This window comes from Agelaius tricolor, unplaced genomic scaffold (genome assembly GCF_023055355.1).
Source record: "Agelaius tricolor isolate 1412-34295 unplaced genomic scaffold, bAgeTri1.0.p SCAF_11, whole genome shotgun sequence".
Lineage (NCBI taxonomy): Eukaryota > Metazoa > Chordata > Aves > Passeriformes > Icteridae > Agelaius > Agelaius tricolor.
In genome coordinates this window covers 29,926,949-29,952,637 of record NW_027269271.1, presented here as the reverse complement: position 1 = coordinate 29,952,637, position 25,689 = coordinate 29,926,949, and the positions used below count along the sequence as shown (strand labels likewise).

General features: G+C 58.7%; 1 protein-coding gene across 6 annotated transcripts; it reads right to left on the bottom strand.

Annotated features, from left to right (window-relative positions):
* Positions 1–91: 91 nt before the first annotated feature.
* On the bottom strand, positions 92–21,505 carry IL23R (interleukin 23 receptor). Of its 6 annotated transcripts, none has more exons than XR_011680677.1 (18): positions 20,995–21,505; positions 20,690–20,807; positions 20,332–20,554; positions 19,260–19,337; positions 18,083–18,373; positions 17,475–17,598; positions 16,574–16,746; positions 15,703–15,848; positions 14,993–15,152; positions 14,207–14,289; positions 13,755–13,971; positions 11,939–12,136; positions 11,026–11,097; positions 9,415–9,465; positions 8,131–8,227; positions 7,559–7,649; positions 5,031–6,610; positions 92–176 (listed from the first exon to the last, which is right to left on the bottom strand). XR_011680677.1 is itself a non-coding variant. In XM_071436953.1 (17 exons), the coding sequence occupies exons 3-17, from the start codon at positions 20,507–20,509 to the stop codon at positions 6,026–6,028; spliced, it is 2,544 nt and encodes an 847-aa protein (XP_071293054.1). In that variant the 5' UTR covers positions 20,510–20,554; positions 20,690–20,807; positions 20,995–21,505; the 3' UTR covers positions 3,148–6,025. The 6 variants fall into 6 exon arrangements, 1 of the variants encoding a protein (XP_071293054.1); XR_011680676.1 differs by lacking the exon at positions 92–176 and adding an exon at positions 2,878–2,975; XR_011680675.1 differs by lacking the exon at positions 92–176 and adding an exon at positions 3,148–4,731.
* Between the last annotated feature and the right edge of the window lie 4,184 nt (positions 21,506–25,689).

Sequence of the window (25,689 nt, the reverse complement as noted above, 5' to 3'; positions counted from 1 at the left end):
AGCTCCGCCCGCAGCGGGGCCGGGCGGGTTCCGCTGCCCCGGGCGCCTGGCAGGGAAGGTGCCGATGGATGGCTCAGGTGAACGGGGCTGTCTTCGGGTGACAGGCAGGAGGAAATCACCAGTCCACCAGTTGTTTCCTTTTTACTTCTATTTTTTTCTTATTTCCTTTTTCTTCTCTTAAAAAAAAAAAAAAAAAAAAGTTTTGTTTTTTCTTTGTAAATTTTCTTTTCTTTCCTTTATACTTTTTTTTCCCACTTTTCTTTTTTCTTTTCCCCCTTTCTCTTTTCTTATTTCATATATTTTCTTTGCCTTTGTCTTGTTTTCATTTTTCTCCTTTCTTTTTCTATTACGTTTTCTTTCTTCTTCCTCTTTTTCTCCTTTTTCTTTTCCTTTTTTACCCGTTTCCCTTTTTTCCCCTTTCCTTTTTCCTTTTTCCTTTTCCCTTTTTAATCTTTTAAAACATTTTTTATCGTTTTTACCTTTTTTATATTTTTTATCTTTATCTTTTTATCTTTATCTTTTTTATCTTTATCTTTTTTATTTTATCTTTTCACCATCTTTTATCTTTATCACCTTTTTGTTTCATCTTTTTCCCTTTCTTTTTTATCTTTTTTATCTTTTTTATCTTTTTTATCGTTTTTATCTTTTTTATCTTTTTTATCTTTTTTATCTTTTTAATCTTTTTTATCTTTTTTAGCTTTTTTATCTTTTTTAGCTTTTTTATATTTTTATCTTTTTATCTTTTTTTATCTTTTTATCTTTTTAATCTTTTTTATCTTTTTAAATCTTTTTTAGCTTTTTTAGCTTTTTTAGCTTATCTTATCTTTTTTATCTTTTATCTTTTTAATAATTTTTATTTTTATTTTTAAACCTTTTTTTCTTTTTCATCTATCTTTTTCATCAATCTTTTCCTCAATCTTTTTATCAATCTTTTTCATCAATTTTTTCATCTATCTTTTTCATCAATCTTTTTCATCTTTTTTTTTCATCTTTTCCCTTTTCTTTTTCCTCCTTTTTCCTTTCCTGCTTTCCCCTCTCCCACAGTTTCAAGCCCCGAACTCCGCTTTTCCCTCCTCCACTGACTCCCACTGACCGCAGAACCCAGGAAAAAACCGGGGAGGGACAAAGGACAAAACCGGTGGCGAGGACAAAGCCACAGCAAAGCTGGGAATTCCATCCCAGCCCCTGCCCACCCTGCCAGGAACAATTCCCAATTCCCAATGTCCCATCCATCCCTGCCCTCTGGCACTGGGAGCCATTCCCTGTGTCCTGTCCCTCCATCCCCTGTCCCCAGTCCCTCTGCAGCTCTCCTGGAGCCCCTCCAGGCCCTGCCAGGGGCTCTGAGCTCTGCCTGGATCCTTCTCCTCTCCAGGGGAGCACCCCCAGGTGTCCCAGCCTGGCTCCAGCCCTGCAGCAGCTCCATCACTCCCTCCCGGTGTCCGTCTGTCCTTCCTTGGGGCCTGGCCATGGATCTGAGGCCGGGCAGAGCCGCCCCAGCTGCAGCAGCAGGAGGAGCCGTCCCTCCCTGCAGGTGCCTGCTCTGGGGTCCCCTCTGCCATGGCTCGGTGTTTGCCACCCCTTTGTGACTCTGCTGTCCCCAGCAGGATGGAATGAGTCACCCAGCCTGGAAAATCCCTTTGTTCAGCTTCCCCTGAGCTGCCAGCCCAGCCAGGGACGGCCCACGGGAGGGTTTGGGTGCAGCACAAATGGGATGGGGCACCACACACAGCCCCAGCTGCATCCTCCAGGGGCTCAGCCTGAGGCCTCTGCTCTGTGCTTGGGGCAGGATTCACCCCCCCCTGCTGAGGGAAGGCTTGGCTGGTTTGGGGAGCAGCAAGCACAGAGTCTGCCCTGTTAATTCATTCCCCTCTGTAATGCAGTTTGTATTCACTGTGTGCAGCCCTGCTCCTCCATCCTAACCCTGCTCTTCCATCCCAGCCCTGCTCTCTCATCTCATCCCTGCTCTCTCATCCCATCCCTGCTCCTCCATCCCAGCCCTGCTCTTCCATCCCATCCCTGCTCCTCCATCCTAACCCTGCTCCTCCATCCCATCCCTGCTCCTTCATCCCATCCCTGCTCCTCCATCCCATCCCTGCTCCTCTATCCCATCCTTGCTCTTCCATCCCATCCCATCCCTGCTCCTCCATCCCATCCCTGCTCCTTCATCCCATCCCTGCTCCTCCATCCCATCCCATCCCTGCTCCTCCATCCCATCCCATCCCTGCTCCTGCATCCCATCCCTGCTCCTCCATCCCATCCCATCCCTGCTCCTCCATCCCATCCCTGTTCCTCCATCCCATCCCTGCTCCCAGGGCTCTCCCAGTGCCATTCTCGTGGGATTTGCCCTGGGAAGGTGGCACTGGGGGCTGGCACTGATGGGGAGCCTGGTGAGGCCCAGCCACAGCCTCGCCTCTCACATCCTCTGCTCTGAATCACCAGCCTGGTTTCAGCCTGAGCTCAGCCCTGGGCAGGGCTGCTCACCCTCCTCCCCAAACCCCACAAAGGCTCAGGGATGGCAGAGGCTCCCCCAGATCCCATCATTTTTAAGGATTATGCCCAGTTTTGCTGCGAGGCCACCCCAGCTGCTGCTGGCTGTACCCTGGCAGGTTTTCAGAAGGGTTCTGCTGAGCCAGGCACTTCTCTGCAGCTTTGCAGAGCCTTGGTCACAATCTGGGCTTTGATCTGCACTCTGTGTGCTCAGAAATCCCCCAAGGCCTGGGTGTTACTGAGCTCTGTGAAACCTCCCTGCCTGAAATCCAATTTTAGCCCCTGCAGTGCCTTTATCTGCCACCCAATCTCTCCACAATTTACTGACAGCCAAGCCCCGGCAGGGTGGGCAGCTGCGAACACAGAGCAAACCCAGCAGCACCAGCTTACTCAGAGCAGGTTTCTGTCCCCTCCTGCTCCTGCTGCTCTTCCCAAGGGGTTCAGGAGCCTTTGGTGCTGAGGCTTTGCCAGCTGCACTAACCCAGACTCTGTAGATAAGGAGCAAATGAAGGTCACACCATCAGTTGGTGACTAAGCTGAGCCTAAGCCCAGCTCTCTGTGCTGCCAGCCTCAAACCAGAATGAATTCCACGTCCTCCTGAATGGCAGTGGCACAAAGGGTTTAAAACTGCAGCTCAGATGCACATTAATACACTATGTATCATGTGTTAAATTTATTTATTGTCTCTTCAGTCTCGTTTCAGGTCAAATCATTTCCAGGCTGACTTTTTGGGGAGGTGAACAAGGGAAGCCTCTGGCGGATCTCTGGGGGTGCTGGGATCTCCTTGCCCCTTGAGCTCCCCCTGGTAGACAGAGACACCACAGATAAAAAGAGAATTTTTGCTCAGAGCAAGGGACTTGTCCAGAGGCACATTCACTCTCATTTTAGCTTCTCTGGAAGATGATTTTATCTTTTTTATATTTTTTAATATTTTAATCTAAAAAACTCATTTGGAGTTCAGAGCAGGAGTGGGTGCCTCTCTCTGCTCTCCAAGCCCCCTGAGCTGCCTGCACCCAATTCCTTATTTCCTTTAACTTGTTCCCTCCTTCCCTTTACATAAAAAAGACTTTTTTTTTTTATTTTTTAGAACTTTGGTGGTGATGAGACAGCACTGTGGTGCATCTCTGTGGGTCCTGAAAATCGTGGAATTCATTCCTGAGCTGATAAACAGGTGGGAATCTCTGCCACTGGATCCGACTGCCAACGGTAAAACCGAGCTTAAAACAGGAGAGAGAAAATTCTGATTCCAAGAATGAGGGGAATATTTGTAATATTTGAGGGAAGGAGGGAGCCCTGGGAAGTTAAAATAGATCAGCTGGGAGTGACTGTGATGGGATTCATGGGATGCCCCATCCCTGGAAGTGCTCCAGGCCAGCTTGGATGGGGCTTGGAGCAGCCTGGGATGGTGTTTGGGATCACAGAATCCCAGAATGGTTTGGGGACCCTCAAATCCCACCCAGTGCCACCCCTGCCATGGCAGGGACACCTCCCACTGTCCCAGGCTGCTCCAATGTCCAGCCTGGCCTTGGGCACCGCCAGGGATCCAGGGGAGCCCCAGCTGCTCTGGGCACCTGTGAAATATTCCCTTTAGTAGCAGAAATATTCCCTTTATTAGCAGAAATATTCCCTTTATTAGCAGAAATATTCCCTGCATCTCCCAGGGATGAGGGGAGGGTGGCACTGGTGGCTCTTTGGTGTTTGTCCATGCTGGGAGCTGGGAATTCTCCATCCCTGCCCCGCTGCAGGGAGAGCAGGAGCTGTGCTGCTCTGCCCACGGGGATTTTCAGGATTGCTGGGGCTGGAAATGCACCCAGCAGCTCCTGGAGGGCAGGACCAGCCCCCTGTGCTGCCTGGGGAACATTTCCCCCCCGATTTTTGGCAGCTCAGGTGAGAGAACAGCACAAGTCTCAGGATGTGGACTCTGCAAAAACCCTTCCCCACCTCCTGCCTGGGCTGCTCAGAGTCCTGTGGTGTTCTTGTACAATTTCCTTCCTGCCCAGGCAGCACTCTCTAATTTCATTTTGGGCTCCCTGCCCTGCCACACTCCCACTTCTGGGCTGGTTTGCTGCTTCTGAGGGGGAATCCTCCCCTCCTTGCCAGGTCACTGCTCCTCTGGGCACAGTGACAGAATCCTGGGGCAGGAAGGAACCACCACAGCACACACGAGGGGGTTGGGGAGTGCTCAGGACAAGCAACAAAATGAATCCATTTGTGCAGCAGCTGACGGGGAAATGCTCACAGTGCCTAGGAAAAAACAACAGGAAAAAAAATTGGGAATATTTTGTAAGTCCCAGAACACCTGGAGATGGTTTCAGGGCTGCTGAAGGAAGGAGGCTGCTGGGTTTTACCAAAGACCCAAATCCATGCTCATGTGCTGGATAAATCCCATTTTCCTGTGCCACACTGCCCTTCCCACAGCCAGGCTGAGGGGGGCCAAGGTGCTGTGGGATGATGAATCCCTCACCCAAAGGGAAGGGTTTGGCCAGGGACCAATTCAGAGGGGTTTTACATCGGCCTGGCAGGAGGTGGAGGTGTGTTCTTACCTGAGTGGGTTTTTATTGGGAATGGGAGGAAAATGAAATGCAGAAAATATTCCATATTCTTGGTTCCAGACACATAAATCCTCCTTGGTGCGGTGCCTGTTCATCAGGAGCAATCCCAAAATATTTTCCACATCTCTGCCAGGATGTCCGAGGGATTTTTTTTATCCACTTTAGCTGCAATTAGCTAAATGAAATGCTCCAAACATTTAGGAAGGAAATGCTCCAAACCTTTGGGAATGAAGTGTTCCAAACCTTTGGGAATGAAGTGCTCCAAACGTTTGGGAATGAAGTGTTCCAAACCTTTGGGAATGAAATGTCCCAAACCTTTGGGAATGAAGTGCTCCAAACCTTTGAAATGAAATGCTCCAAACCTTTGAAATGAAATGTCCCAAACATTTGGGAATGAAGTACTCCAAACATTTGGGAATGAAATGCTCCAAACCTTTGGGAATGAAATGCTCCAAACCTTTGGGAACGAAGTGCTCCAAACCTTTGAGAATGAAATGCCCCAAACCTTTGGGAATGAAATGTCCGAACATTTAGGAAGGAAATGCTCCAAACCTTTGAGAATGAAATGTCCCAAACATTTGGGAATGAAGTGCTCCAAACCTTTGGGAATGAAGTGCTCCAAACCTTTGAGATGAAATATCCCAAACATTTGGGAATGAAGTACTCCAAACATTTGGGAATGAAATGTTCCAAACATTTGGGAATGAAGTGCTCCAGACCCTTAACAGGAGGACGATGCTGAGCAGTAATTGAAGTTATGGCATCCTGCAGGAATCTCCTGCTCGGCATCCCAGAAATCCAAGCTTTATGGTTTTTTTTTTCTTCTGCCAGTGTGAGGTAAGGTTAAAATTGGGATTTGCTGGCCCAAGATTCCCAGGCAGCCCCAAGAACCTGCAGTGGAGTAAGAAGGCAAAATTCCAGCGGGGAGCTTTGCTGCGGCTCTGCCAATCCCGGCGCTGACACCGCCTGGGTCCCTGCTCCAGGCTTTATCCCCAGTCCCAGCTCCCCTCAGAGCAGCCCTGCCATGCCCTGGGGGAGGCCGGGTCCCTGTTGGTGGCTCTCAGGCAGGACAGCAGCTCCTCGGGCACCAGCATCTGCTCGGGGCCGGGCTCCCAGCGCTGCTCCGGGACCGATCCGTGTCCGTGCGCGGCCTGCCCCGGGAACTCCAGGCTGCTGTTGAGCACCAGGTTGATCTTGTCCAGCAGGCACAGCTGGGGGGTGCCTCCCTGCGTGTCCCACAGCTGGGGGACAGGGCTGGTGTAGTCCTGGCAGGAGATTCCCAGCTCTGGCTGCGGGACGGCCGCGGGCGGCTGTGCCGGGCAGATTCCAGCAGCCACGTACCCTAAAGTGTTCCCATCGGAGAGCTGGGGTTTGTAGGCACCCAGCTGCCCTGGCCCCGGGCTCCTGGGGGCCACCATGCCCCTGGGCACCTCCCTGGGCTCGGCCACCCCTGCCCTGGCCTCGGGGTCCAGGCGCTGGGGCCGCTCCTGCGCTGGCACCTCCTGAACGTCGGAGACTGCAGGGTCCAGAAAGGGCTCCTGGAGGCTGGCGCTGGGGAAATCAGCCTTGTCCTGGGGAAATGAGGATAGATGTGCCACCTCCATCCCAGCCCTGCTCCTGCATCCCAGCCCTGCTCCTCCATCCCAGGTCTGCTCCTCCATCTCATCCCTGCTCCTCCATCTCATCCCTGCTCCTGCATCCCAGCCCTGCTCCTCCATCTCAGCTCTGCTCCTCCATCCCAGCCCTGCTCCTCCATCCCAGGTCTGCTCCTCCATCTCATCCTTGCTCCTCCATCCATCCCTGCTCCTCCATCCCATCCCTGCTCCTCCATCCCAGCCCTGCTCCTGCATCCCATCCCTGCTCCTCCATCCCATCTCTGCTCCTCCATCTCATCCTTGCTCCTCCATCCATCCCTGCTCCTCCATCCCATCCCAGCTCCTGGCAGGATTTGTTAACAGCACAGCTCTCCTCAGGGCTTGGGGCAGCCTGGCCCAGGGAGGGAATGGGATGAGCTCTCAGGTCCCTCCCAGCCCGGGGCAGCCTGGCCCAGGGAGGGAATGGGATGAGCTCTCAGGTCCCTCCCAGCCCAGGGCAGCTGTGCCCATGGAATACAGAAAATGTGGGATTCAGGTTTAAAGCAGATCTCAGCTGCTCCAGGCTCCCACCCCCTGGGGAATGATTCCTGAGCAGCTCCCAGTGCCTCAGAACTGGAACCTCTCCCCATCCCTGCTGCCCACACAGGCTGCCCTCTCCCAGCTAACAGGGAATGCTGCCAGAGATGGCCTCAAGTCGGGCCAGGGCAGCTTTGGGTTGGATTTTTGGGAAAATGTCTTTGTGGAAAGGGCTGTCCAGCCCTGGAGGGACTTAAAATCCCTGTGGATGTGGCACTTGGGGACACAGGGCAGTGCTAGGGGTGGTTGGACCCGATGGTCTCAGAGGGATTTTCCAACCTGGATAATTCTGTAAAGCCGAGCTTTAACCTGAGAGGAAGCAAGGCCAGGAGATCACTCTGCCCTCACCTGGAGTGACTTCACCACGGTGCTGTTCTCCACGTGGGGAAAGTCCTCAAGCATCCACCTTGGCAGGAGGGACACGAGGGTGGCCTTAACCCTTCACAAAAGGCAAAACCAAACCCCAAATGTTAGTCCAGTGTGTTATTCAGATATTCCTTATGCAGGATGGAACTCTCTGGGTGGGGAGGACACATGAAGAACACCTAGCCCTGGAAACTCCGGGCTCCCCATTCTTAAATGTCACCAATTTCATGTTTATTTGACTTTTTTTTTGTTGGTCTCTGCCTGACTGTAGAGCACCAAAAGTCCTTTCATACCACAGCCTGATAAATGTGTGATATTGCCCTCAGGCTGAGGTGAAAAGGACTCTATAGAGGATTTTAAAACATCCCAGAAGAAATTATTTTATATTTCTTCTATATACAAAAAAAAAAAAAAAACCAAAAAAACAAAAACAAAAAAAAAACACAACCCCCCCCCCAAAAAAGCCCCAAAACCCCAAACACCCTCCCCAAAAAAAGGGGTAAAAAGTTCTGAATTGGGAACAAGGAAAGAAGACATGGAGGAGAAAGGAATACCTTTTCCTGACTGATTTTTTAAACATCACAACTGCAAAAAGAATGGATAATCCGACCACGCTGAGGCTCAGGCCCAGGAAAACTCGGATGCCCTCATCTGCAGGGGGATGGAGAGGGAGGAGGTCATGGCCTCGGTGCTGCAGGGCCCCACCATTCACCATTTCCTGCCCCAGCTGCCAGAAATGCTGACGTGAATCCCTCAGCCCGGGCTGGTTTTGCTTTTGGTTTGAGAGCTGAAACAGACCGTGACCTTTACCAGAGCATGTGCCAGCAGAGCATCCCCAAACGGGAGGGAAATGCGGGGACACGTCCCTGGTGCCAGCTGCAGGATGGGATCAGCCCCTTGCAGGATGGAATCAGCCCCTTGCAGGATGGAATCAGCCTCTTGCATGGGTTAATTTGATGTTTCCCTGGGTTTGGCACCTCCCCCTTGGGCTGGGCATTGCGTTTTGGCCTCCTTAGAGAGCAGAACTCAAAGATTGCATTCTGTGGGTGCTGCTCATCCTTCCCTGCTCGTGGGGAACATCTCCTTTATTGGCTCTTGTCAGAACCCAGGGAATTCCTCTGGCTGCCCTGGAGGGCTCCAGACCCTGCCCAGGGGGCTCAGAGACCTCAGCACAGAGCCCAGGGACCCTGTGCCTTTGATTGAGCCCTTGGAAAAAACAATTACCAACCTTTATATGAAGGATTACAAATTAAAGGGGTTTAAGTAGAATAATAATTAGTTTGTCAGGGAGTGAAAAATAGATTTTTGGGGTCTTTAGAATGGGGGTAGAGGGCAAGATGGAGGAATCTGGGCGTGTCCAGCCTTTCTCCTTCTTCTTCCTCCTAGCCTCCATCTCCTGCTGTGATGGTGGCACTTTTGGATTGGTTTAGAGCAGAAGCTCAGTGTCTAGCATGGGTGATAGGTGTTGGGAAGTTATGGTAAATATTGTACAGGTAGTTTTTAGTATAAAAAGATAACACTGCCCAGGGGCAGGCAGAGTGCCTCTGTCTGTCCTGCTGAGCAGACCTGGGCAGGACAGGAGAAAGAATTTTATACATAAGGAACAATAAACAACCCTGAGAACGAGAAATGGAGAGCTCTGACTCCTTCTTCGAGCGCTGGGCTGGGAAAAGGGACTTTGTGACACATCTGGGGGTCACTGTGAGCAGCAGAGATTCCAAAAGGCTCTGACCCCCCCAAGGCATCTGGGAGCTCTCAATTCCCGCTGCCAGGAGCTGCTTGGGTTAAACCCGCCCAGGATAAAGCCTGGCCTAGCAAGGCAGAGCTGCCCTCCTTACCCTGGGACATCTCGCCGTAGGTGCTGCCCAGGAGCGGCTCCTCTGCAGGGGCTGCAACAGAGAGAGGGGAAAATGGCTGTGGTTCCTTCAGAGGGCTCTGGGGGACACAAAACCTGCCTTGCTTCTATATTTTGAGAAAAATAAGCAGTGGTGTAACGAGGACAAGTAACCTCCCTGGAGCAATGAGTAACTCCAGCCCTGCTGGGCTCTCCACAGTGTCCCCACAGTTAAATGAGGTGTTGATCAACCCTGTCCCCATCTACAGAACCTCTTCCCTGCACAGCCCTCCCTTCCCTCAGCACCCAAAACAAGGATTTATTCCCCCTGGGGAGCTCCATCATTTTTCACAAGCACTCCCAGGTTGTTTAAAGGCTTTTCCAGAGAAGTTGTGGATCCCTGGAGTGTCCCAGGCCAGGCTTGGAGCACTCTGGAATGGTGAGAGGTGGCCCTGCCATGGCAGGGGTGGCACTGGGTGGGCTTTGACTCCCTCCCAGCCCAGCCCATTGTGGGATTCTGTGATTCCCAAAGCGCCTGCACCCCTTGGGAATGAATTTCCAGATTATTTCTGTGCAGTGAGGGAAGGGCTGCAGCTGGAGACCCTGCTGTGGCAAGAAGCCTCTTTCTGCTGAAATAAGCAGCCAGCTTTGATCCTGGCCAATTCAGCCATTCCCTTTGATCCTGGCCAGTTCAGCCACTCCCTCGGGGTCCCTTGTCCCTGGTTTGCAGCCACAGGGGAGGGCCCTGCCCTGGGGACAGCACCCAGCAGCCAGGGCTGACCCGGGACACCCAGCCAGGAGTGTCTGCTCGCATTTCCTGGGAACAGCTCCCTTCTCCAGGGGCTCCTGCAGAGCCACGGGGCTGCTCTGGCCCAGGAGAAACCCCTGAGCAGCTGCAGAGGGCCCATCTCAGGTGGCATCGGAGCCAGGAGCTGAGGGCACCCTCGGGTGTCCCCTCAGGTGTCACCTGCGGTACTTTGGGCTCTGACAGCCCTTGATGGCCCTGCCCAGCCCCACCTGGCCCCTCCACTCCCCCCTGCCCAGGGCGGGCTCTATTTAAGCCCAGCCCTGGCCCTGAGCCCCAGCAGGGCTGGGCTGGGGCAGTTCTGGGGCTCAGACCCTGCTCTGGTGTCACAGCCTGGCCTCACCCATGCCCAGCTCTGGAGGGCACCCAAAGCCACCCCAGTGGTGGAAATGAGGTTTTCCTTCCCCAAACCCTTCCCCAGCGCTGACCCAGCTGCAGATGTCCCTCCCAAAGCTCTGTGCCTCCCACTCCAGGTGGGAAGGGCTGGCTCTGCCCAGCTGCTCCCTGGAAAAGCTCTTTGCTGGATTTTGCTTGATCTGTGACATCTTATTTTGAGTTCTGCATGTGCAACCTCGCTTTTCTGCCCTGGAAAGGGACAAGGACCCCACGGGTGCCTCTGCTGAAGGACAATGAGGTTCTGGCTCTGTGCAGGGAGCAAACGCCAGCTGCAGATGGGTTTGACCCCAATAATTGATTGAATGCATTTTACCCTTTCCCGCCCGGCTCGGTGCGAGGGTTTGCCCCGTTCCCAAGCCGAGGGATCCCCAAGGGGAGCAGCAGCAGTTCCCCACCCCGGGCAGTCCGGCTCACCTGGGCTGGAGCAGGGGGCGCTGATCCCGCCGGGATAGACCGCGTAGAGCCACAGGCGCGGGGGAGCCGCCCCTGCCGGCAGAGCACAGAGCTGCCTCAGAACGGGATTCTGTCCGCTGGGCTTGGCCAGGGGCTGCTGACAGCAGCTGGGCTGGCCCTTGGGGGGCTGCCGTCCTTCCTGGACCACCAGCTCATTTTTTAATTAATTAATTAAATTCATTTTCTTTCCCTCCCCATCCCCTCCTTCCCCTGGGATCTTCGCCCAGGGACCCAAATCCCACTGTCTGCCCTCAGGTCTCCAACTGCTTCCCTCCTCCTTCCCTAAGGGCTCTTCATGGCCCCACTCCCCAAAAACAAGAGGGCAGGGGCTCAAACTCAAATGAAGCTGCCTTGATAGTCTGATTCGGATTTATAATCTAATTCGGATTTATAATCTAATCCAGATTCATAGTCTGATTTGGATTTATAATCTATTTCAGATTTATAATGTAATTCAGATTTACAGTCTGATTTGGATTTATAATCTAATTTGGATTTATAATCTAATCTGGATTGATAGTTTGATTTTGATTTATAATCTAATTTGGATTTACAGTCTGATTTGGATTTATAATCTATTTCAGATTTATAGTCTGATTTGGATTGATAGTCTGATTTGGATTTATAATCTAATTTGGGTTTACAGTCTGATTTGGATTTATAATGTAATTCAGATTTATAGTCTGATTTGGATTTATAATCTAATCTTGATTGATAGTTTGATTTTGATTTATAATCTAATTTGGATTTATAGTCTGATTTGGAGTTATAATCTAATTCAGAGTTATAATCTGATTTGGATTTGCAGTGTGATTGGGATTGATAAGGTCCTGAGGAGCTGTGCCCAGCAGAAGGGGGTTCCTGGCTGTCCTACCTGGGATGTAGGTGTGTGTGTGCTGGGGTGGGATTCTCTCCCAGCTGTACGGCTCCTGCAGGCCGTGCTGGGGGCTGGAGAGCCACTCCAGGATGAACCAGAGCAGGGGGCTCTGGCTGGGCTGGGGGCGCTGCCACCGCACCAGGACCCTGCTCTGCTGCTCAGGCTGCACCTCCAGGGCCTCCGGGGCTGGGAACTCTGTGGGGAAACAGGCAAGGGGTGTCAGGCACCCCAAACTCATCCTCGGACACGGGGAAGGGTCAGCCCAGCCCAGGGCAAATGTGGCTTTCCTGGAAGGGTTTGAAAGCTGAAGGGTGAACAGGAAACTGAAGAATATGGTGGGTTTGTATATAAACCCTCTCTCTCTCTATCTATATATATATATAAATCTGTCTTTATGTATTGATCTGTATTTCATAGGAATATTCAGATTGGAAAATACCTTAAAGATCAAAGCCACCTCTGCCCCGTGTCCCCAAGTGCCACATCCATGTGGCTTTTGAATCCCTGCAGGGATGGGGACTCCACCCCTGCCCTGGGCAGCTGCGCCAGGGCTGGAGAACATTTCCAGGAAGGAATTTTCCCAAATATCCACCCTGGGGCCGTTCCCTCTGCTCCTGTCCCTGTTCCCTGGAGCAGAGCCCGACCCCCCCGGCTGTGCCCTCCTGGCAGGAGCTGTGCAGAGCCACAAGGGCCCCCTGAGCCTCCTTTGCTCCAGGCTCAGCCCCTGCCCAGCTCCCTCAGGGATTCTGCAGCCCCTGCCCAGCTCCATCCCCTGCCCTGGACACTCTCCAGCCCCTCACTGTCCTTCCACTGCCTGGCACAGCCCAGGTGGCTGTGGCCCTCCTGGCCAGCTGTGCTCCTCCCCAGCCAGATGTGGAGCTCTGCAAACCCCACACCCTCAGCTCTGAAATGCTTCAGCTGTCCCTGCTTACCAGAAACGTGCAGGGTTCTGATAAGCATCAGAGCTGAGGGAGGTTTTTCCACCTTATTTCTCTTCAGTTTCCTTTTAGTCATGTGTTTGTCCTCAGCCTGAATGGGACTTTCCCCTCCCATTGCTCATTCAGAGACTTTTTTCAGAACTAGCAAAGCGTGGCTGTGGGGGAAACCACAGCCCAGGGCACAGGGACCATAAGGTGGCCCTAAAAGGATTTAAAAGGGGTTTTTTTTTCCCCCTTCTTTTTCAGTTTGCAAGGACCCAGCTCCCAGTGGGGGCCGGCAGAGGCTGCAGGAGCTGGTCTGGAGCAGAGGAGCAGCCTGGCACCGTTTGCTTTGCCAGCCAACACGGGCAGGGCAAACTTAAAAATGAGTTTGTTCCTGCAGCCTTAGGAGGTGAAGGGCTGAGATTCCAGAGCCTGAAGGGGCTCCAGGAGAGCTGGAGAGGGACTGGGGACAAGGCACGGAGGGACAGGACACAGGGAATGGCTGCCACTGCCAGAGGGCAGGGATGGATGGGACATTGGGAATTGGGAATTGTTCCTGGGAGAGGCTGGGATGGAATTCCCAGAGCAGCTGTGGCTGCCCCTGGATCCCTGGCAGTGCCCAAGGCCAGGCAGGACATTGGAGCAGCCTGGGACAGTGGGAGGTGTCCCTGCCATGGGACAATGAAATGAGCTGGGCTTTAAGGTTTCTGTCAACCCAAACCACTCCAGAATTCCATGATTCCACATCCAGCAGGGGACCACCTCCAGGGGAGCTGTCTGGAGGGCTCCGTGTCCCCGGTGGAGCAGGCAGAGCTGTGCCGGGGCTCTCCCCGTGCCCGATCCAGCCTTTCCCCGCAGTCCGGGCAGGATCGGTCCCGGCGGTGCCCCCGTACCTTGCGGAGCTGCCGCCCAGTTCAGGGGGATGCTGGCGGGGCTGGAGGCGCCCTTGGCGTTGCGGGCGGTGACGAGGAGGCTGCGGGCTCCGGGCGGCACCAGCACGGCGCACTCGGTGCCCGCGGTGAGGCACAGCGGCCAAAGCGCTCCCGCGGAGCTCTCGGCGCTCACGGCGTAGCCCAGGATCCTCCCGCGGGCATCCCGGGCTGCCAGCGGCTGCGGGAAACGGCGGCCGGGAGCGGGGGGCTCTGACCCCCACACCCGGCCGGGACAGCCCTGCCCGGCTGGTGCCACCTTTTACCTTGTACCGGGATGGGGATTTGGCTCCCAGCCGGGCCGGCCTCTCCTGCCCTCCCCGCGGCCACAGGGCTCCGCAGCGAGGGCGGCACCGGCGCTGCTCGGGGAGGAGCGGCGGAGCCAAAGCCGCGCGGAGGCTGCCCCGAGCCCTTACCTGGATCAACACCGTCACCTCGTGGCTGCCGTTGGGCAGGGCCCGGCCCAGGCGCCGCCACACGGCGGGAGCGGCGGCGGGGGCTGCGGAGGAGCGGGGACACCGTGACACACCGGGAATGACACCGTGAACACACCGGGAGTGACACCGGGAATGACACCGTGACACACCGGGAGTGACACCGGGAATGACACCGGGAGTGACACCGGGAATGACACCGTGACACACCGGGAGTGACACCGTGAACACACCGGGAGTGACACCGGGAATGACACCGTGACCCATCGGGAGTGACACCGTGACACACCGGAGGGCACCCGGGGCCCGCACCCACCCTCAGCCCCTCCCGGCCGGCTGGCAGAGGAGCGGAGCGGACCGAGAGCGGCGGCGGGCGCGGCTGTTCGGGGTGAGCCCCCCCCGTTCCCCGCTGGCACCGGCACGGGAGGGCAGCGCTGCCCGGGCCGGCCGTGCCAGGCTCGTGACAAAACCAGGAGCTGGCACGGATGGGCGGAGCTGGCTCAGGGTGACCACGATTTGTCGCGACACCTTGGCCGATGTGGTTTTTCCACCAGGGCAGCAAGCAAGGCCCTAAGGACGGTGGGATCTGTTCTGTCGGGAAAGCCCCCCGAGAGCATCCAGCCCAGCCATCCCCAGCGCTGCCACAGCCGCCACTGCCCCGTGTCCCCAAGTGCCACATCCACAGGCACTTTGAACCCCCCCAGGGTGGGGACAGCTGTGCCAGGGGTGGCAAATGCCACAGGGGGGTGTCGCCGGCGCTGAGCCCACCTGCCTCGGGGGTGCGGTACAGGAACGGGGGGCTCCAGGCGCTCCAGGGGCTGAGGGCGCTGCCGAGCCGGCACCTGGCCTGGAACACGAACTCGGTGTCGCTCTGCAGCTCGTGCTGCCAGCGGGGACCCTCCGGTGGCACCTTGTCACACAGCTCCACCTGCCAGGGAAGCGGGACACGGCGAGATGGGCAGGACCCGCCCTGTCCCCTCCGGCGCCACCTGCGGGGCACAGCCAGAGCCCCCAGCCACGCTGGTAGCGCCAGCACGGAGATTTTGGGGCTCCTGTGAGCGGGGATCCAGGCCCAGCCTTGGCAGCATGCAGGGGCATTCCATCCCTGCCCCTGTGTGGGTTTGGGGTGTGGGTTTGGGGTTTTTTGTCTGCGGTGTGCTGTGAGCATCCCCCGGGATTTTGTGCCTTGTCCTTGCAGAGTGGAACGTTTGGGAATATTTGGAATTCCGTCTTTTTGCTCAGAAAGCTGAGATAACCCTGCCCACGAGGCCATCTGCGGTCCCTCCCAGGTGGCATCAGCTCTGCTGTCCCCAGAGTGGGGGGACGCTCCCTGTGGCCGGGGGTGCCCGTTTGAGCAGCACCAGAGCACAGGGGTGAGTCTGGAACATCCCCAAATATTCCCATTGCCCGCGGGGTCTCCAGCAGGACCAGGACTGGCATCTCCTCCCCGGGGCTGTGAGGGGGGTTTGGGGTCTCACGTGCCACGCCGGGGTGCCCGTGGCCCTGTGCCTCTCCTGGCACTGCACGTCCCTCAGCCGGGTGCGGCTCCTCCAGCGCGTGGTGGTGCTGGCCGGGGATGTGTCCGTGGTCTCGGCGCCCATGGGCACGGGCAGAGTGGGCACCACTGCGGGCACAGAGGGAACAGCAGGGTGGGGACTGTCCCTGGGCTCAGGGGTGTCCCCAGAGTGACACTGCAGGGCAGGGTGGGCAGGCACAGCCACAGCACACCGTGCTGCTCGTGGGGAGACAGAGGGATGGATGGATGGATGGATGGATGGATGGATGGATGGATGGATGGATGGATGGATGGATGAGGGACAGATGGAGGGAGGAATGGATGGATGTGGAGGGATGGATGAGGGACAGATGGAGGGAGTGAGGGATGGATGGGTGTGGAGGGATAATGGAGGGATGGAAGGATCAATGGATAGAAGATGGATGGATGGATGGATGGATGGATGGATGGATGGATGGATGGATAATAGATGGAGACATGGATGGACGGATGATGGAGACATGGATGGACAGACGGACGGATGGACGGATAATGGAGACATGGATGGACAGAGGGACGGATGATGGAGACATCGATGGACGGATGGACGGATGATGGAGACATGGATGGACAGAGGGACGGATGATGGAGACATCGATGGACGGATGGACGGATGATGGAGACATGGATGGACGGACAGGCGGATGATGGAGACATGGATGGACAGACGGACAGATGGACGGATGATGGAGACATGGATGGACAGACGGACGGATGGACGGATGATGGAGACATGGATGGACAGAGGGACGGATGATGGAGACATGGATGGACAGACGGACAGATGGCCGTACCGAGCTCCTGCAGGCTGAGGCGCTGAGGGGCCGAGCGGGCAGTGCCCAGCTCGTTGCTGGCCTGCACCCACACCCAGTAGTGGCTGCCATTGTGCAGCTCCCCCAGCAGCACAGGCGAGCCTGCAGGGAAGGTCATTTCTTCCTCATCCTCCTCCTCATCCTGTGCCACCACCCTGGAAGCAGAAGGCAGCTCTGTCAGTGCCCATTCCAGCACCACCCCCCTGCTGGCACGGCCACCCTGGCTCCTGGGGTGTCACAGCTCGTGACCAGGGCACGGCCACCCCCAAACCTGGCATTTGTCACCCCTAAAGCAAGCTGGGAATTCATTCCCTTCCCTGACACTGCTGCTGAGGATTTCACAGTGGGAAGGGAACTCCTTCCTTCCTTTCTGGCTGCATGCTCCAGTTTGACCCCAAATTTAGGCAGGAGCTTTGTCCCTTCTCCTCACAAATCTTCCATATGGTGGGATTTAATGCCTTTAAAATTGAGTCAGGAGAACTGACAGCCTGCAGGGCTGGTGCCATGGGGACCAGCCATGGCATCCTGGGTTGGGTGTGACATGCCAGGTGGGGACCTTGGTGGCATTCCAGGGTGGCACTGTGGCACACCATGCAGCAGCCAGCACCTCTGCTTCACCTTCAGCCTGGGCTTTGGGCTTTGGGCAGCGTTGGGGTCACCCTCTCTTTACCGCAGAGGGAGCTCCAGCAGCTGGAAGCTGCAGCTTCCCCGTGGTGGGGCTCGATGGGATGTGAGCGGGGCACTGCGGTGGAGCGTGCGGCTCTGGGGCAGGAGGTGACAAAACGTGAGCTGAAGGAAGTGGAACTGGGGCACGGCAGCGCCGCTGTCACCGGGAGCTGCCACCCGGAGCTGTCACCGGGGGCTGTCAGCCCCCAGGTCTCACCTGCGCAGGTGGAGGCTGTGCTGGGTGGGCAGGTGCGTGGTCCGTCCCCGCTCCCAGCTGCAGAGCAGGGACTCCGAGCCCTCGGCGATGGCGCAGCTCAGGTTCCCCGGAGGGTCCGGGGGGTCTGCGGGGAGAGCCCGGGTGAGGGCGCGGCCCCCCCGGCAGAGCCAGCCCGGCTCGGGGGGACACGGGGGGGACACGGGGCACTCACAGCCCGGCTCGGGGGGGACACGGGGCACTCACAGCCCGCCCGGAGCTCGGGGGGACACGGGGCACTCACAGCCCGGGGCTTGGAGAGGACACGGGGCACTCACAGCCCGGCTCGGGGGGGACACGGGGCACTCACAGCCCGGCTCGGGGGGGACACGGGGCACTCACAGCCCGGAGCTCGGGGGGGACACGGGGCACTCACAGCCCGGCTCGGGGGGGACACGGGGCACTCACAGCCCGGAGCTCGGGGGGGACACGGGGCTCTCACAGCCCGGAGCTCGGGGGGACACGGGGCACTCACAGCCCGGCTCGGGGGGGACACGGGGCACTCACAGCCCGGAGCTCGGGGGGACACGGGGCACTCACAGCCCGGCTCGGGGGGGACACGGGGCACTCACAGCCCGCCCGGAGCTGGGTGCCGCACACCACCCTGTCCTTCTGGTCGCAGCGGGAGAAGCAGATGACGGTGGTGAAGGGCAGCTGGAAGCGGCGCAGGTGGAGCCGCACGGCGCCGCCGGGCAGGGCCTGCAGGGAGCCCTCGGCGTGGCTGTAGTTGAGGAGGATGAGGAGCTGCCCTGGCGAGGGGCAGCCCAGCGAGGACTCGCAGCCGATGGAGATGTCGGAGCCCAGCAGCACCACGGGCCCGGGCTCGATCCACACGCGCCCCTTGCACTCCGAGCTCGCAGCACCTGCGCCAAAGCGGCTGGGCTGTCCCGGGGCTGTCCCGGGGCTGTCCCGGGGCTGCAGACCCCGGCAGGGAGCGGATCCCCTCCCTGGGATGCAGCCGCAGCACGGCTGGAGCCCGCAGCCAGGGGATTACAGCCCGCCCTGCTCACCTTCAGCCCCATGGGATGCAGGTAAACCGAGGCACGAGAGATGCCGGGGAGAAATTGTCCCCCCTGAGGGTGGGCAGGCCCTGGCACAGGGTGCACAGGGTGCCCAGAGCAGCTGTGGCTGCCCCTGGATCCCTGCAGTGCCCAAGGCCAGGCTGGACAGGACTGGGAGCGCTCTGTCCCTGCCTGCCCCGGGGTCCCTCCCGGCCGGGGCTGGGCTGAGCCCCCCGCCCCCGCAGCAGCGCCCCGGCCCCGCTGACTCATCCCGGGCAGCTCAGAAACGGCCCCGTTCCGCCAGTTTCACCCATTTCAGGGCTGCTCTAATGTTTAAATGAGTGCAGGGAAATAACCTGCGCTCGGAGAGCTCTGATCCCCCAGATTAGCGCGGCGGGGGCGCTGCCCTTCCCTATCAGATGAAGCTCTGCAGCAGCGCCGGCTCTCAGCGCTATCGGCTCCATCTGCCCTTCCTGGAAAGGGCAGGGCTGAGCCCCGGGGCTGCAGGGACAGGGGCAGAGCTCGGCACGGGGGCTGCAGGGCCCTGGGAATGGCCCCGGGAGCCTGGGAATGGCCCCGCTCCAAGGAGGGGAGAGCGGAGGAGAAGGAGCTCAGGGCAAGGGACCCCCCCAGCAACGCTCCCCTCAAAGCCCACAACTCTGGAATTGTCCTGTTCCCACCCCAAATCCCCCGCGGGTCCGGGGCGTTGCTCGGATGCCATCCCGGTGGCCCTGTCGCCGTCACTCACCCGGGCACAGGCAGCAGAGCAGGACGGACAGCACCAAAGCCTGGCGGGCCCCCGCCATGGGCTGGGCTGCGGCATCGCCTGAGGGGCAAAAAACCCCAAAAAATGGAGCGAATCCTGCTGGGAGGAGCGGGACGGGGAAAGGCGGTGCGGGACCGGGGCAGGGCGAGCTGAGCAGCCCCGCCTCGGAGAGGGTGGGACCGGGGCAGGGGGCGCTGCCCGGAGCCCCCCGGTGCTGCCGGCGGGGCTGCCACGGGCACAGCGGGGATGGGGACGCTCCGGATGAGCCCCCCGAGGGTCAGGAGCAGCTGGGAAGCGTGGGAGGGCTGGGGGAGCTGCTCAGCCTGGAGAGGAGGGGCTCGAGGGGGGCAGAGCCTTGGGGATGGGTGTTTGGGGGGAGTAAAGGGCAGCGAGGCAATGGCCCAGGGACAGGACAGGAGGCAACGGGGTCAGGAAATCAGGACATCCCAACTTAACCTTAAAAAAAGCTCTTTAAATGTCAGAGTGGGGCTGCTGCCCTGAGGGCTGGTCCTGCAGTCTCCATCCCTGGGGCTGCTCAGGCACGTTCTTATGGCACAGAAACTCCCTGTTTCCACAACGCCTTTCCCACAGCTCCTGCCCAGGCTGAGCCAGGCTCTTCCCAGCACTGAACCCCTTGAGACAGCCCCAAAATCCCAGGTCAGGCCTTCCCACCCTTTGCCTGCATCCCACAGTTGCTCAAATTTTCCCCTGCTCCCTTTGCCTCCCTGCACAGCCTCTCTGGGAGAATTCCCACCAGCCAGGAGAAGCAATCCCAGCCTCAGCAGCCTCGTGGGGCTGGGTTTGGGGCTGGAACCAGCACCTACGGCCCAGACTGGTGAGGAGCAGGGAGATGCAGCTCCCGGGGGAAATTGCTCCTTTCCAACAGAAGCATCCCCCTGGAAGCATCCCCTGGAGCTGGGGTGGCTCCAGCACCCCCAGGCCCCTCTGGGGTCGCAGGGCAGATCCCAAACCAGCCCTGCCACCCCCATTCTCCTGCCTGGGCTGAACACCCAGCCAAGCCCACGCTCCCTTGTTTCCCTTCCCCATGCAATACCTGCTGTCAGGAATGGCAAGTTTCCCTGGAGGGAGGCCAGAGTCCTCAGTAAAAGCTCCAAAATGTTGTTTTTCAGCCCAAACCAGGCCAGCAGCAGCAGCAGCAGCAGCAGTGAGTGCTCTGGTGCTTCTCGTGCGGGGTGAGGTGACCTGGTTTGGTTTTGGGGCTGATCAAGCATTCATCGTGGCTGAGTCAAACCTCAAGTGCCTCCCTATTACCTGACCTACAAAGAGAGGCTGTCAGCTCCCGAGTGCCCACGGGCCTTCTGCAAACCAGGGCAAATGAAAAAATGCATTGGGGTGCTGTGAGAAGGACTGGGAACTCTAAATCTGCCCAGCTCTGCCTCCTCTGGAATCACCTTTGTGTTTTTATTCCAATTCAGAGGCGTTTGCAGAGTCCAGAGCCAAAGGAACGAGGCCATTTGGAGATGCTGGGCTTTGAGCTGCTCTCTGGTGAAGCCTCCTGGTGCACTAGGGCTGAGGAAATGGGAATTCAGCAGGAAGGGAGAAGCTGCTCCACGGTGCCAGCCCAAATCCCCCGGAACCTTCCCCGGGGGCTGTGCCAGGAGGGACAAACGCAGGAGCAGCGGGTGAGGAGCAGCAGCTGGGACATTTCGGGGTTAAATGCAGGGGCTGGGAGCCGGGCAAAGCAGGGAATGCTTACCTTGGCAGTGCTCAGGACGTGTGGCACCACCGGGAGCTGCAGCAGCCGCGCAGGGCACACAGAGCAGCCGAGTTTCCCTCCCGCTCTGAGTCAGTCCTTGGGAAAACCCAGCGTCCCCTCGAGGGGAAGGGGCACCTGGGCGTCCTGGCAGCATTTTGGGCTCAGCCTGGTGGAGCTGAGTCGTTCTGGTCTCCTCGGGAGCGCGGCAGAGTCCTGGGTGCCCTCAGGGAAGGAACTTCTGCCGATCCCAGAGGCGTGCAATGAAAAGCCCGTAAGGAACGGGGGTGTTCTCAGCAGCGCCGAGAGCCACCCCTCGGTGCCACCCTCTGCCACCCCCTCGGTGCTCGTGCTGTCCCCAGCCCCGGGGACGCTCCGGGGATGCTCCGGGGCTCTGCCACCCCCGGCTCCCTCCGCCGCTCCCGCAGCCCGGCTGGGCAGAGCCCGGCGCTTCCTTCCCTCGCCTCTTCAAGAGTTAAACCTCAAAAACAGCGTTAACCTCATTAGACACTGCAACCACAGGAAACCCCGCACTGCTCCCGCCTCTGCCTCGGGGAGGAAATGTCGGAGAACAGAATTCACCCCCCGGGCAAGGCAGAGCCTCCCGCTGCCAGCGAGCCCCGGCTGCTCCGGGCTTTGCCTGATCCAGGGGGATTTTTTGTGGAAGGGAGAGCCGGCACCTCGCTGGGTGGTGCGGTTATGTAATGCATATAATGTAGATAATGTGTATAATGTACATAATGTATATAATGTATGTAATGTGTGCCGTGTGGCGGCAGGAGCGGCTGGGTTTGGGTGGTTGCACACACCCCGAGCAGGACCGGGGGGTTCAGTTGTTTCGTTTTAGTGGGAATTTCACCTTTGGGATGTCCTGGAGTGTTCAATGCCCGGGGCACACAGCTGGGGCTGCCCGGCCAGCGCGCACATCTGGAGCCAGCTCGTCTCGTGTGGGGGGGGACAAGCACATCTGGAGCCAGGGCAGCACATCTGGAGCCGCACAGTGCGAGGGGATGTGGAGCTCTCCCGGGACAGGTGAGAGCTGCGGGTTCCTGCATTTCCCAGCCCCATCTCCCGCTGCCCTCGGACCGACTGCGTCCTTATCTCCTCCTGAGCACCGGGGCTGCAGCTCAGAGCTCCCCGGGCAGCGGGGCCGGGCTCACGCCCGGCTCTTCCCGCAGATTCCTCCTTCCCCTGCTCAGGAATCTCAGCTGCTGCCGCCTTCCCCTGAGGCAGCTCCACCGCCCCCTTTCCAACCCCCTCGTGCGGGGGCTCTCTGTGCTTTGCTCGGGTGTTCCTCAGGGCCTGATGGAAACTGAGGCAGGGTCAGGCTGGGTTTAGGGAGAAACTCCTCCCTGTGAGGCTGGGGAGGCCCAGAGCAGCTGTGGCTGCCCCTGGATCCTGCAGCGTCCAGGGCCAGGCTGGAGCAACCTGGGACAAAGGGGAACAAGGTGAGGTTTGTGCTCCCCAAACCATTCCAGGAGTGTGTGATCCTCTGTCCAGAGGTGGAAATGAAATGCACCTTTCAGCATTCAGGTGCCCTGCAGAGGGTCCCTCCCGAGGCTGGCATGGCCCCACAGCCCCTCCAGCACAACCAGGACGGTGCTTTGGGACGGTGCTTTGGTGCTTTGGGACGGTGCCTTGGGATGGTGCTTTGGGACAGTGCCTTGGGACGGTGCCTTGGGACGGTGCCTTGGGATGGTGTTTTGGTGCTTTGGGACGGTGCTTTGGTGCTTTGGGACGGTGCTTTGGTGCTTTGGTTCTTTGGGACGGTGCTTTGGTGCCTTGGGACGCTGCTTTGGGATCCCAGCCTGGCCCGGGGCCGGGCTCAGCCCCCCAGCAGCCCCCAGGTTTTGGGGCGCCACTCCCTGAGCCCCGGCCCCGCTCCCCGGGGCTGTGCTGGGCTTTCCCCGCGCCGCCGATGGCATCAGCCCGGCACAGCCCCTGTCACTGCCACTGTCACTGTCACCGCTGCTGCCACCACCCCCTGCCCTGCCCGGGCCGTGCCCGCAGCCCCCGCGGGGTCGGCAGGGAGATGCAAACATCATTAATGGATCGATGGAACATTTGTCATCCTTGGTGCGCTCGGGCAGAGCAAGGAAAGGTCGGGAAGGACGCGGCTCTGCTGCCCAGAGCGGAGCCCTTGTGTCACCCCCGGGCCGGGGGACACAGGTGGGGCACAGGCTCGGACCCTTCTCGCCCTGCTGGCAGCTGAGAGGCGACACTCGGATATTTGATCTTAAAGCTGCCGCGGTGGCAGCTCAGCCGGGGCTGAGGACACTGTCCCCTCCGGGGCCTCCCCTGTCCCCCCGGGGGCTCCCCTGTCCCTCCGGGGGCTCCCCTGTCCCCCCGGGGGCTCCCCTGTCCCTCCGGTGGGGGTTCCGGGGACAGGGACACGCCAGAGGGACAGGAATGGGCGCTGCTGGCACGGCGCTCCGGGCAGGATCGGGTTCCTCTCCGTGCTGGAGCAGTCGCTGTTCCCTTCCCAGGTCCAAGCCCCGGGCTCGCTGCAGGAACAAGGAAGGTGATGCCAATGTCAAAGCTGTGATTTTTGGCTGGGGTAAAAGGGCACCCGAGATATGAGGAGGTTGGTCCCGGACTTTAAAGTCCGTTTGTCCTTCCTGTGAGCCGTGCCAGGGAACAGCCCCTGCTCCTTGCCGGGGAAAGCAAAGCTGGGGCAGGGTTGGCTTTTCCCCGCCGGGGGAGAGCGCCAGGCCAGCCCAGCGTGCCGGGGCGAGCAGAGCCGTGCCCCGGGGCCACCGTGCCCCGCTTCCCTGCCGAGCCTGCAGGCCCTGGCTGTGCCCAGGCAGGTCCTGGCAGCGGGAAAATGGGGAATAACCCTTCCCAAAAGGGGCTGTAAACACCGCCCTGGCCACGGGAGTGAATGTCCCGCTGCTGCCTTCCCTCCTCATCCCAAACCAGCCCTGGAGGGGTTTAAAAGCCACATGGGATAGGGGCGGCCTTAGCAGTGCTGGAACGGTTGGGCTGGATGGGCTTTGAGGGCTTTTCCAACCTGAACGATCCAAGGATTGATGGAATTGCTGCCATTTCCAGGCTGAGCTGACCCCTCATCCCCGTGCCCGCCCCATTCCCCCCACGCCAGCGGAGCAGCTCTCCCGAGGCTGCAGCTTTGTCCCTCCGCCCGTGTCCTGTCCCCCCGGGGGCTCCGGGACGCTGTGGGGACGGAGCTGTGCCCAGGAGGGGTCGGGCTGGGGTTCCCGCGGTGTCACCGAGGCGTGCCTGTCACCCCTGTCCCCCAGCCCTCAATCTGCTCACTGCGTCCCCAGGGCGGGGGCGTTTTCGTGCTCCAAGCCGCCTTGTTTTGGGATTTTTCCACTTGGCAGAGCATAGCCCGGAGGGGAAGATTTAATCTCTGAAAGGGAAGGGCCGCTGCCAAAATCCTGCGTGCGGGGTCAGCCGAGGGCAGCAGCCGGCAGGGAGCAGGGCCCCGGGGCCGCCGTGCCAGGGACAGCGGTGCCAGCCCAGCTCTGACCCGCGGCTCTGCCCTGTCCCCTGCCCGCGTTTGGTGTCCCCTTGTCCCTGCAGTGTCCCCGGCAGTGCCACCCCGTGTGTGACCTCACCCACCCCCCCCTCCTCCTGCTCATGTCCCCCACGCCAGGCCCGGGGGGTTCCCCTCACCGATGCTGCCCGCCCCAAAGCCCCGGGCGATGCCCCCCTTGCTGCGCCCCCGCACCAGCCCCGTCCCACCCCATCAATGCCCCCGCACCAGCCCCGTCCCTCCCCATCAATGCTCCCAAACCATCCCCGTCCCACCCCATCAATGCCCCCAAACCAAACCCCGTCCCACCCCATCAATGCCCCCGCACCAGCCCTGTCCCTCCCCATCAATGCCCCCAAACCAGCCCCGTCCCACCCCATCAATGCCCCTGCACCAGCCCCGTCCCACCCCATCAATGCCCCCGCACCAGCCCCGTCCCACCCCCCATCAATGCTCCCAAACCAGCCCCATCCCACCCCATCAATGCCCCCAAACCAGCCCCGTCCCTCCCCATCAATGCTCCCAAACCAGCCCAGTCCCACCCCATCAATGCCCCCAAACCAGCCCCATCCCACCCCATCAATGCCCCCAAACCAGCCCCATCCCACCCCATCAATGCCCCCAAACCAGCCCAGTCCCACCCCATCAATGCTCCCAAACCAGCCCCCGAGCCCTGCCCACCCCTCCCTGCAGTGTCCCCAGGCATTTCCCGTGCCGTGCCTTCCCCTGGCAGAATCCCCCTGCCCCAACCCCTCCGTTCTATCCCAGTCCCCATCACATCCCCCCCCCCCATCGATGCCCCCATCCCTGCCCCTGTGCCACCATCCCACCCCATCGCTGTTCCCCATCCCAGCCCCCTGTCCCCCCATAAATACACCCTGTGCAATGTCCCCCATCCCCCTGTGTGATGTTCCCCACCCCTGTCCCCCAATCCCTGTGCGATGTCCCCATCGCTGTCCCCCCCCGTACCACGTTCCTATCCCTGTCGCCTGTGCCATGGCCCCATCCCTGTCCCCATCCCTGTCTTCCCACCAGGCCGTGTCCCCATCCCTGTCCCATTCCCTATACCGTGTCCCTATCCCTGTCCCCATCTCCCCATCCCTATCGCCATCCCTGTCCCCATCCCTGTGCCATGTCTCCACCCCTATCCCTATCTCCCCATCCCTATCCCCATCCCTGTCCCCATCCCTGTCCCTCTTCCC

Excerpts from the sequence above, each read along its gene's own strand:
- IL23R (XM_071436953.1), bottom strand. The coding sequence starts at position 20,509 with ATGCTTGATCAGCCCCAAAACCAAACCAGGTCACCTCACCCCGCACGA. Across the intron at positions 19,338-20,331 it reads CTTGCCATTCCTGACAGCAG|GCGATGCCGCAGCCCAGCCC; the intron begins GTATTGCATGGG and ends TTTGCCCCTCAG. Across the intron at positions 14,290-14,992 it reads GTACCGCACCCCCGAGGCAG|CCCCCGCCGCCGCTCCCGCC; the intron begins GTGGGCTCAGCG and ends GCTCCTCCGCAG.